Source organism: Pocillopora verrucosa, chromosome 9, assembly GCF_036669915.1.
Source record: "Pocillopora verrucosa isolate sample1 chromosome 9, ASM3666991v2, whole genome shotgun sequence".
NCBI classification, from domain to species: domain Eukaryota; kingdom Metazoa; phylum Cnidaria; class Anthozoa; order Scleractinia; family Pocilloporidae; genus Pocillopora; species Pocillopora verrucosa.
The window spans coordinates 21,735,448-21,746,930 of NC_089320.1; the positions used below are offsets into that span (position 1 = coordinate 21,735,448).

Sequence of the window (11,483 nt, forward strand, 5' to 3'; positions counted from 1 at the left end):
TTGTAATGAGGTTTGAAAATGCACCTTATCTAGTTAATATCACCTACTTTTGAAAAGTGTTCGTTAAAACTGTGGCCATTGTGTGTATGACCTCTGAAACCTTTGAACCCCAATGTTATTTAATCATAACAATACCTTGTTGACTTGTATATCACATGTATTCTGGTCACCTGTGTTTCAAGCTTGGGACCTGTCCAAAAAGGGGAACACAAATTAAAATTCAGGTCAAAATATGGGCATCAGGGGACTATTTAAAAAAAATTTTCACCCCTGTGGGTTTCCAAAAGGGGGGGGGCCAGGTTCTGAGAACGTATTACTTGCCAGGGCCTCTAAAAGGGAGTTGCATTTTCTTGCCGCTCTGTCTTTTCCACGGGCACAAAAGGGGGGGGGGGAACCACAGCTTCGAAAAAGACAGAACCCATTTGTTATTGCAAAAATTAGAAACCATTTGAACCCTTGAAGAACCCCCCCGCCCCCCCGCTTGGAGGGGAGTGACTAGCCATTGGTATTTCTCCCTAACAAATATCTACCATGGGAAAAATCCAACGTATTTGGGTTTTTTCCAACGAAGAATAAAGGAAATGTGAAAATCCCGCCAGTTAAAAGTTTGTTGTTGGAAATGTTCCAACCCCAAAAATTCTCTTTGTCAAGGGGGCACCTTAGGGGGAAATGTATGGATAACCACGGATTAGGGAGGAAATAGGCCCATATAATCCAACATAAGGAAAAAATTTTATGTTCACAATTTTTGGGGGCGCGGGCGGTGGGGGCAACAAAAAAAAATCTGTTGGGGCCCAAATTTTAGTTAAAAAATTTTTTGTTCCTTAACCGGGGTCCGCTGATTTCCACAGATAAAAAAAAAAAACCAAAGCATGAGGCAAAGACGGCGCCCCCGAAAAAAATTTGTTTTGAGGACGGTCGCTGTAACGGCTTGGAAATTGGGACTTCCCGTGGACGGGATAAATTCCAAAAAAAAGATTTTGTAGAGGGTAAATGTGTATCCCATAAGTAAACAAAAGTGACGGCCCAAGGGAGGGAAGTTTTATGGGTTTATCAAAAAAAAAACAAAACATTTGGGGCACACGCCAAGGTTTTCAGCACGCATGTTGGTAACCAAAAACAGATACGATTTAGCTAAACAAAAACAAAAAAAAAAAAAAAAAAAAAACTATCTGTCTTTTACCAGTTTTGCAACCTTGGGGGCCCGGTTTTGAGAAAAAATAACTTATTGTCCCATTGCGGGGGAAGGGACGGTGGGACGGTTGAAAGCTACTCCACCAATTCTTTTAAGAGTTTTTTTGCACAACTGAAAGGGACTTTTAATTCCAACAGGGATGTTTTTACAGACAACATAGTACTCCAAGTCCAAACAGGGATTAATATGGATTGGGCCCCCAAACTTTCCCTCACGATTATAGAAACTGAACCAAACCAGCCATGGGGCGGGCCAATTGAACTAAGTATGCCCAGGCCTGGTACGGTTTATGGAAAAAAATTAACTATGTGGTTGAAGCCCACAGGTAAATCACAGGGACAGCAGTATGTCGTTTTAGACAACGGACGCTCTAGTGGCGTTGAGTTGGTGAAAAGTGTCAAACAAAATGAGCTAGTTTTCGTCAATTTTCGCCATATTCTGGATACGATCAAGTTAGAAAATACTTTCCACCCCTCTTGAGGAAAGCATGGCTTATAGGGATGGCGCGGTAAGACTTTCTAAATAATCTGAATTTAAACCATGAGGGATCAGCGTCCTTCCATATCCTCGGCAAGTGGCTTTTGACTCCTCTTGGTTTGTTTATTTTCACTACATCCGTTGCTGAAAAGAATTTGTGGTGGAGCTGATCTTGTCGATTTTACGTTTCCAATGGGCTAAATTAAAAATTTATTTTAGTCCGTTGTGCTAAATTACGAGAGCGTGGAGCAGAATTTTAATCGACAACCGTACTTTACATAGTTAGTCTGACATCGCAAACGCAAGGATTTAGTTTGAAATTGCCTCCACGATTTTCCTTTGATCTTTCGAAACTCCTAGCTATCTGCATGGCGTTGATAATAAGACTTACTATTTTTAATAAATTGTGGGTATGCTCACTTTTACGTAAGTGGATTAATCACGTTAAGTTGCACATCGTGTTGTAGTTTAAAATGAATTTACCATCGAATTGATTTTAAACAAGTTTAATTTCTTTTTTCCCTTTGTTCAAGGAGCACTATCATAATCTTCAAACAAATATACTTACAGATAAAACTATTTTTTCATCATTTTGACCTGGAATCATCTAAAACTACATCACTTGTTATTTAGAAAAGTTTTTTTTCTCTAGGTTTCAAGATTTAGTCATTTGCCTTTCATCACAAAAAGGTTGCCAATTCATTGCGCAAAATTATATTGCAAACTGTTCAGTACATTAGATCAGATTAGAAATTAATGGGTTTAAAACCTTTTGCCTTCAAAGTACACAGCACAAAATAATTGTCTGTGATATTTGGGAGAAGTAGTTTAACTTGTTCACACAATGTTGGCATGATATTGCACCAAACGTTAGCACAAGTTGGAGATAACTTTATTTTTTTACTGGAAACAAGTTTTCACATGCTTTCTTATTTCTTTGTCTATCTTCATTTTAGTCAACTCCTCCATATATGTCTGGGTATAATTACAGAGGCTTTGGGGTTGACTCCCCTCACAGAGCAAGCATCCGTCCACATCATCATTTCCAGGGGCAAGTGGATCAGTTTCTTCCTTTCATGACAATCTTAGAGCATCTCCAAGAGGAACTGTTCCTCAGACTAATAGCAGAGGTAATGTGTTGTTTGGTCATTTTAGACAGTGAACAACATTTGTTTGAAATATATGTTGTAGACAGACTACAAGCAGTCCCAGTCCTGAAAGCAAGAGCCACAAACCTGCTCAGGATTTGCTGGCAGACAACTGCTATCAAGTCTTCTCTTGCCACATTCTACATATGCAGTATTTGTGAGCTGTACAGCTGACTGCAAGAGCCTTTTATGCTCTTTAACCCTTTAAAATTCCAAGAGCTGATTTTAAATTCTCCCCCTAGCTGCTACACATCTCCTAGTACATTAGTTACAAGAATTTGGTCTCAGATCAAGATAACAATTTCTACCTGATAAGTTTGAGAAATCTCCTTACCTGTTTGCTGGATAATGTACGGATATTATAGAGATAATTTACATGTTTATCTGGGAGAAAGGGTTAAGAGTTAAATTGTCATTAGCAAGTTATTTCTTTCAATGTTTATTTATTTCTTTTTTTTTAAATACTGATAAATTGTTTACTTCATACTTGATTCAAACAGCTGTTGTGTCAGCCCTGAAGGGACTGCAAGAAAAGATTCGTAAACTTGAGCTGGAGAGAGCAGATGCAGAAGATAATCTGAAGAAATTAGCTGCTGAATCAAGACATTACAAGGATGTGCTGCAAAAAGAACTCACTGTCCGTGAATCTTCACAAGGAGTTATTTCAAAGCAAAATAAACGTAGGTTACAGCTTTATTTAACATCCAGCATATGTACCTCTGAATACCTGAGGTCTGTACTGAAAGTTGCAGACTGGTTTTTTTCTTGGCATTTTAATGTGTGTGGCCAGAGTTTAAGGCACAGGGGCTATAAGTCAATGAGGAAAAAATGAGAGTTCATGACTAGAAATGACAGAACAAGAAAGTGTGGAAATTGAATTATTTTGAAGGGAAAAAAAAATCAACTTTGGCCCCCCTAGGTTTCACACCACAAATATTCAAAGTAGTTGAAAATTTGCAAATCAGAAGCAATTGTACAGGACAGATTTGCCTCATAAATTTCAAAAAGCCTTGATTAAATTATTTTTAAGAAAAATAAAAACTTCTGTTTCAGTACTTCAATTGAATCATTTATATGTGTTTGTTGCTACATATTTTAGAGTTAGAAGATGACCTTCAAGGTGCAGAAGCTCGATGTAATTTATTGGAGAAACAGTTAGACTATATGCGTAAGATGGTCCAAACTGCTGAAACTGACCGAGATCAGGCATTACAAAGGTCAGCAATGGTTGCTAAACAGGCTGCCCAGCAAACCTCTGATGATATGAGAGGACAGTTTGAGAAACTAGCTGGGCTTGAAAGAGAGCACATGAAGTTAACTGCATCACATTCTATTGCTGAGGTGAGCTTTTGGAAGCCTGTATAAAGGCATCTGCCATGTTTTTTGCTCAGGAGATGATTGCATGCAGTACGTTTTGAGGAAATTTGTTGTTTTTTTCGGTTTTCTTTGTTTTGACTTTCTATTGACATGTCTTGTTCTTTCCAAACTGAATAAGCCTTTTTTCTTTTAAGAGTGTGAAGTCGCTGAGAAGTTAAAGAAAAAGAATACCATTTTAAATTGATTTACTTTTTCTTTCTGTGAGGTCAACAGAGACAATCCACAGTTGGCAAAATGGGTTTCATCTTGTGCATATACAGTTGCTGTGACTGAATATTCTATGAGTGTTCCTAGTTCATTTCCCTTTTATTTCCCCTTGCATTTCTTAGAACAATTTACATGGTTTTATGTTTCAAAAATTGTTGTGCGATTAAATTTTTTTGTTACCATTGCAATAGAAGTCTAACTCATGGTTTTATCTCATTTGCAGAGTAAAATTAGGGAATTGGAAGAACAACTAAGAGAGGAGGTCCATCAAAGAAAACTGGTGGAGAATAAAACTGCAGAGGTTGTTAGTAATCATCATTATAGCAATGTGTTGATACAGAAAGTAGTCAGGATTAGCAGTAGTTTTGTATGACTTTGCTCTGTGATTGGTCCAGGAAACTTAAGCCACCATCTCAACCAATCAGATGCAAAACTAAAACCAATCACGACTTGGTTACCCGCGTTTTCCCGCGCTTTAGGCAGTTTGGTCGGTTTTACTTTGAGCGCTCATTGTCTTTCAAAGATTTTCTCCTCTCTTCTGATAGCCGGTGTGGTTACTTTTGTTTTGGATTTACGACACTCAATCGAAAAGCGCTCTAATCATAGTTGCAACATGTTAAAATTAAACATATCATGGAGGAGCTGTAGCGTAATGGTTAGACGTGAGATGAAAATAATCAGTGCTCTAGACTGCAATCATTTTGGTCACCGAAGCGATTAGAAAAACATTGTGGTGACTAAATTTGGAGAGAAAATCGCCAATTTGGCGATCTGTTTACGGCGATCTCCTACCTTCCCCATTTTTTCCGGCGACCAAAACCTCTTTTTTTTTCGGGGGACTATTTTACGATTTTAGGTCAAGAAATAGCGACTTCGAAAAGGAGATAGCTGATCACGAGAAAGCTAACACAAGAAAGCACACTGTACCAAATTAAAAGCAAACTTGTTTCTCTTCCAGCTGGAATCAGTCGCAGAAACTAACAGAATACTTATGAACATGGCCTCGCCACAACGAACAAAGCCAAAGAAAAAGAAGCGAAAGGTAACTCTCACTTGCGTTATTTGTGGTAGTTAAAGTTTTTCTTTCTATATTTTAGCTTGTAATTTTTTTTTCTATGTGTAAAGTAGACGAGTGTTGGTATATTCATTTCAGCCTCCAAGACCTAAACCAAGAAAATCAAATCAGCCTGTTAAACCTTCGGATCACTATCATTTAAATTTAGGAAATATTCCATTTGTCGTCGGCCAGGTATGTGACAATGTTGAATTCCTTTAAAACTTAGGTTAGACCAAAAAAATGGGGAGCAAAGTGATCAGAATAGCCAATCAGAACAGAGATCAGCAAGGAACCAATGAGAACTTAAAGCTACAGCTCAAGCGCGGGAAAATGCGAGTTACCAAGTTATGCTTGGATCTAGTGTAACATCTAAATGGTCGAGAAGACTTTTGAAATTACACCCAATTTCGTAAAAGCACACTTATTTGGTATTGATGTAATGATCATTTTAAGATCCAAGTATGGTGGGAATTCGAAGAAGTCGCGTGAAAATTAGTTCTTTGGATGGGAAGGATAATAACACCGAACGGAGTGACATTTCTTTCTCTCTCATCTTCTTTTTTATGGTTTTTTCTTTTTGGTGATAGTCGACTACAAAATCACACTCTCTTGGAGCTAATGTACAGACTGTGCTATCTTTAATGAAAGCCCATAACCCAGCGCTGTGTCACGCTGCTGCACGACGGGCTCCGAAAAGACTCCCGCAAAGTGCGGGTTCAGCGAGTGCCAGTGATTCAGATAACGCTTTCGAGGGGCTTCTCCTTGGACTACAGGATGAGTTTGGACACATCACTTTGTGCGTACTAATCAGTATTTTCGCCTAAGTTAGTCCCTTATGTGAGCCATTTAAATTAAAGTATATGAGACGCGTTAAAGGCATTAAGGCTACCACAGCCTCGTCCCTAGGACGAGGTCGTGTTGTGTTCACAGTTTTGCACTTTTTGAATAAGTGTTCTAAAAAAAGAAAACCTAGATAAATAAAATGGTAAATCGAACAAAGAGAAAGTTCACAAGGCTATGAGAGCTCAAAGTGAAAAAACGAGAAAGGATTGGTTTTTAAGTCTTCAGTATACAAGATATAATTTTCAAGTTATAAGAGAAACGCGCTTGAAAAAAGGCTTAACAAACTGAAGTTAATTCCTATTTTCTGTGCTGTGTATCATTTTCAGCGAGCATCGAGAACTTTCTCGTCAAATACAAGAATCCGACGATCCAAGAATACAAGAAGATCTCAGAAGAGAGCTTGAAAACTTAGAAGCTCGAATGGAAGCAAAAGGAGAACAAATCGCAATGGTCCGACGACAGCAAGAGAAAGCGAAACGACAGCGCAAGAAGCAGAAGACAAAAGCAGCGGTTAGGCCTAAGAGCGCAAGCGCTGTCCTACCGGCGAGTGGTGGCGAAGTAGAGGTAGTGACAACTGTTAAAACGAAACCTGCTCGAACTGGAGGCACAGTGAAAGATACTTTATCAGTTTATAAAGGGATGAAGACGCTTCAAACTTCGCTTGGAAAGAATCAATATCATTGGGACTAGCCAAGCGGATGTTTCTTGTCCGAAGGGTGGAGGGAAAAGGTTGTTGAGGTGGGAATAAATATACTTGTGGGAGGGTAGGGTTATATTAGATAGATAGGTAAAAGAGAAAGTTTTTCAAACAGAAGACTTAAAGTGTTCAGACATGATACGTGTGGAACTTGCAAGGAGTGAAGAACTGAAAAAAGAGAGAGTGTGACAATCCGATCATTGATTTGTTTTTATCAAGATCTTTATTGACTTGCCCATGAAATTCCTCAAATTTAAAATAAAGAGAATGTAAAAAGATGACTGAGAGAACTGACGTTCTAATATCTGAACTCAAAAGTATAATGCCTCATTGTACTTTGACTGAACACTGAACAAGCATGTGGAGACTAGCAGTTATTTATATATATATATTGTATGGTTTTCCTTCGTAAGAAGATTTGTAATTATATACATGGAACAAACTTATTCTGAACTCTTCAATAAAAGTAGGATTTCATGCGTCTAGTACTTTGTCGACAGAAGTATTGTGCGACCCATGTCCACGACGTTTTCACAGCTCAATAAGAGCTTGCGGCCGGTTAAACTGTTCCAGCAAGTCAGTTTGTGAAGACGAGCGAAGGAAAAAACTAGCGGGGACTAAGAAGAGGGGGAAAAGGTCTTTCTCGCCTCACCTTGCCTCAATGCGTCTCCTTTAGCTTCTCCTTAATGTTACACTTTTACAAACGAGATTGATGTTTAAGGGTAGGGTAATTTAATATTATCAACTGAGTTGATAACTTAAATTGGCCACCGTAAAAGAGTTACGAAGAACGAAGGACTAACGCTCGAAACGTCAGCTTTGAAACTCTTTGCGGTGGCCAGTTTACGTTTTCAACTCAGTTGATAATACCAAATTACATTTATTCAAATATGTTGGAGCGTAACCTGTTTCTCAGACGGTTCAGGGCCGCCCGTTCAACTTCCTTCTTTCCTTGTCGGGGCGAGAAGGGTGTAAAGCGGGTAATTTCGTCAATTACACAGCATAATTCGAAAGCGCTCGCAATAGGCGCGCATATATGAAAGGCAGTGATAGTTCATACTTTCAATAAAGCGAAGCAAACTTCTTTGTCTTCCTAGCTGAATTGTTATTCAAATATTTACGCTCTTCATAAGGTCTTGTCAAACATATTCAAGAGATCTTAAGTCTTTCACAAAGGAACTCGTATATTATGAACACAATACGAAGTAAATCCCAAAGTCTCACAGCATTCTACGGACACAAGCGACACGATTACTGGCGATCGATAACATTCGAATAACATGCAATCACAGTGAAAAGAAAAGAGAGAATTTGAAAGTGTGAAGACACAATTCGCAAAACAATGTGTAAAGATACGAAAGCCGTTTGCTTAAGTTTACTAACTTTGTTAATGCATTGTGGAATGGAGCTATGTGGTAGTTTTGCTGAATGTCAGTTTTAATGACTGAATGATTGAACATGTTAGAATGTGCTGTGAGTGCCGTCCAAAAATGGTATCCAGTGATTCCTGTGGGTAAGTTCACAGTTGATTGCGTTTATTTCGTCATGTGTGGATACTTTTGTTTGACATTTTTCATCGTTCTCAGAGCACAGCTCTAGCGTGAACATGCCTTCAACTTATCTTAGACATTCTCGTCACTGTTCCGTTACTTTCGTTGAAACATCTTTATAGGCTACAGGAATTTAACAACTATTCACGTTTTCTTCGGCCGTATAGTTCCTAGATTATTACGCCAGTAAAGCGAGCTTCAATTGTTGGTACTAATGACTGGTAAGAGTGTACGAAAACAACATTGATCTAAATTATGGCGATTTATTTAACAATGTTTTATAAAAACATCCTGATCTGAAATCACGGCCTCGGTCAGCAACCCTGTCGAAGAGGGATCAAAAGATTTCATCATGTCACTAAGATAGAATCGGATAAATCTTTTCCAGGCGTTTTGTTAGTACCGAACGGCTTCCGAGAAAAAAATTGGAAAGAGGTTTGGAACGCGAACGCTCACCCTAAACTAAATGCCTGAACCAAACTGGAAACATGTGATTCGCAGACCCTCACAAGCCAGACAATCAACTAATCGACATCGTTAGTCAAGACGCCGACACCTTTATTTGGTGAACTCCGACACTACTTGTCAACACGCCGACAATTTTACCAAATATTTACACCTTCTTTGCGCCAAACGGTAACTGAGGTATGAATAGTGTCAGTAAACCGAAGTGGCCAAAGACGACTGTCGGCGAGTTGACATGTAGGGGAAGTGACCGAGTGCAAAACTCATCATTTTCGAGCTATCAGCTGCATAAAGTTTAACGTGCGGTACTTTGAATAAGAAAGACCCAATACAACTCTTGACCAGACACTCGGAAAACACACTTTACATGAATCTCACGGTGCCTCTCTCCACCATCAGGAAACTAGCAAAGACACTTGTCTTTCATAGGGATTAAATTGTCACATTTTAATATTAAGGTGCATATGATAACAATATATTGATATAACTCAACGATATATGTATTTAGCATTTCATACCGTTTACTTTAGTAGATCTCAGTATAGGTGGGTAAAGTATTTAGATACTTAAATATATATTTTTATTTCGCAAGAGAATATATCCTCTTGCATTTTGATATTCCTAACATACCTTTTATTTGATTAATACTTGGTTTCTTTAGTTCCTTTGATTCATTTTTTATTTTCTGATATATTGACACGGGTTTTCTCTGGCTGGAATATGAAGAATAACTTCGGCGTTGATCCATCGATTGATCGAATCAGTAGTGGGGAGGGGGGAGGGGGAGGTAGTCAGCGATGACTACATGTGGATTCCTGTCCGGAGAAATGAGTAATACTCATACACATAATCATATCGTATTGCCAAAACAGCTGGTTATGGATCAATCACTGCGCTTTTAAGACTCGGCTAGATCCATTCGTTACTCAACTACGGTTATTGGTGCCGTTCGCTGATGAGGGGTACGAGAGGAGGCTTGCTGGCTTATCATGAATCACGCATTAATATATCGCCTATCATTTGAGCAGTAAACAACTTTTCGTGTACGTTTATTAGCTTAATAAGCTACGAATAATGTTAGTCTCGTACCCAGACCTTCAACGGCCAAGCATTATCAAGCATTTCGAAGCATTTCTTTACATTCCAGTTACAATTAAAAATTGAACTGTAACCAGGATGTGACATAGTGAAAAAGGTAAAAAAACGTTCTTTGATTAAAAGGTTTTAAAATATGAGCTTTCGGCTATTATACCATAGCCTTTAACGAATGGCTATAGTAAGGCTATAGTATAATAGCCGAAAGCTCATATTTTAAAACCTTTTTAACCAGAGAACGTTTTTTTACCTTTTTCACTATTCCAGTTACAGTTACACGGTAGGATCTGGGCACGAGATTACTTCTAAGGGAGAGTCACTAAAGGAGGAGTTGGGCCGGTCAAAACCTGACTTCGTGAGGCCTGGCTCTCTACCGGACAGATCATGGGACAGGTGGACGATTTGTTTATGGTTTATTTATCAGAAGCTTCTATCATCGCTTTTTCTATGAGTAAGGGACTGGGTAAAGTCATTGGAAGGGTCTCTGAAGCCTCTAAGATCACCACAGTCTCTACTTCGACTTGTGTGAGGGGCGCTGATTGCTAAAAGCCTAGGTGACTAGGTTAATGATTGGAAAAAATAACCACAGATGAATTAATCTATTTCTGACCACTTCTGTGTTCCCGGCAGAAAGGATAAATAAAGAAAAGAATAAATAATGTATGGAAGAAGGAGATGAATAAAAGACCTGCATTAAAGAAATAAATGAAAGATAAACTATAATAAAATAAGAGATCACAGTTCCGTAACATAATCAACTGCCTGGAACGAACCCGACGTGACCGTCCAGCATTGACTTGCGACACATCTTTCGCCAACAAGAAACGGAAATGATATCATCTTAAGAAAATGAAGCGAAGCGAACTATTTTACTCAATAACTTCCATTCCATATATCAGAATTTTTATCACTCCCATATATCAGAATGTTTATTATGTGTTACTACAGATCGCTAACGACAGGAATTAAACCTGTTTGATTATAACTCACAGATACGTTGGTAATTTTCCAGCAGATTAATTCGGATGACTAGTTGTAAGAACTGCTTCAGGGGTGAGGCACGGAACATTTATTCTCTGAGAGCATTTACTGACGTACAGTCATGCAAATTTTGTGCAATACAATTCAAAAGGGTAATTGCAATCGATCATGTGCTCGAGCAGTTTTTAATGCTTTTCATTTTGGTGAAACTTTCCCCTGAGACTTGAAGTTTCAAAGGTCAGAAATTGTGCACCTATGACTAAAAATTAATTAAGAAAAACAAGAAGTCATCTCACAGAACTAAACGGTACTAAAGAAAAAAATAATTCCCGCGACCCTCTCCTCCGGTGACGAAATGAAGGAATCTGTGCGTGACATCACGCATTTTGCA

At 38.6% G+C, this 11,483-nt stretch overlaps 2 protein-coding genes across 2 annotated transcripts in view; both read left to right on the forward strand.

Annotated features, from left to right (window-relative positions):
- Positions 1-1,380, forward strand: part of LOC131779903 (presequence protease, mitochondrial) — a 22,244-nt gene extending 20,864 nt beyond the window's left edge. Inside the window, exon 30 of the mRNA XM_059096504.2 lies at positions 1,333-1,380. Coding sequence (XP_058952487.2) covers positions 1,333-1,380 — 48 coding nt within the window. The remainder of the gene's footprint in view (positions 1-1,332) is intronic.
- A 183-nt stretch (positions 1,381-1,563) lies between these two features.
- LOC131779893 (centrosomal protein of 57 kDa) lies at positions 1,564-7,489 on the forward strand. The gene is given in 10 exon segments (XM_059096494.2): positions 1,564-1,703; positions 2,629-2,701; positions 2,704-2,802; positions 3,321-3,500; positions 3,920-4,161; positions 4,628-4,705; positions 5,363-5,446; positions 5,558-5,653; positions 6,049-6,257; positions 6,631-7,489. Coding segments are annotated over 10 exon segments (1,446 nt in total). The 5' UTR covers positions 1,564-1,682; the 3' UTR covers positions 6,995-7,489.
- Positions 7,490-11,483: the final 3,994 nt, after the last annotated feature.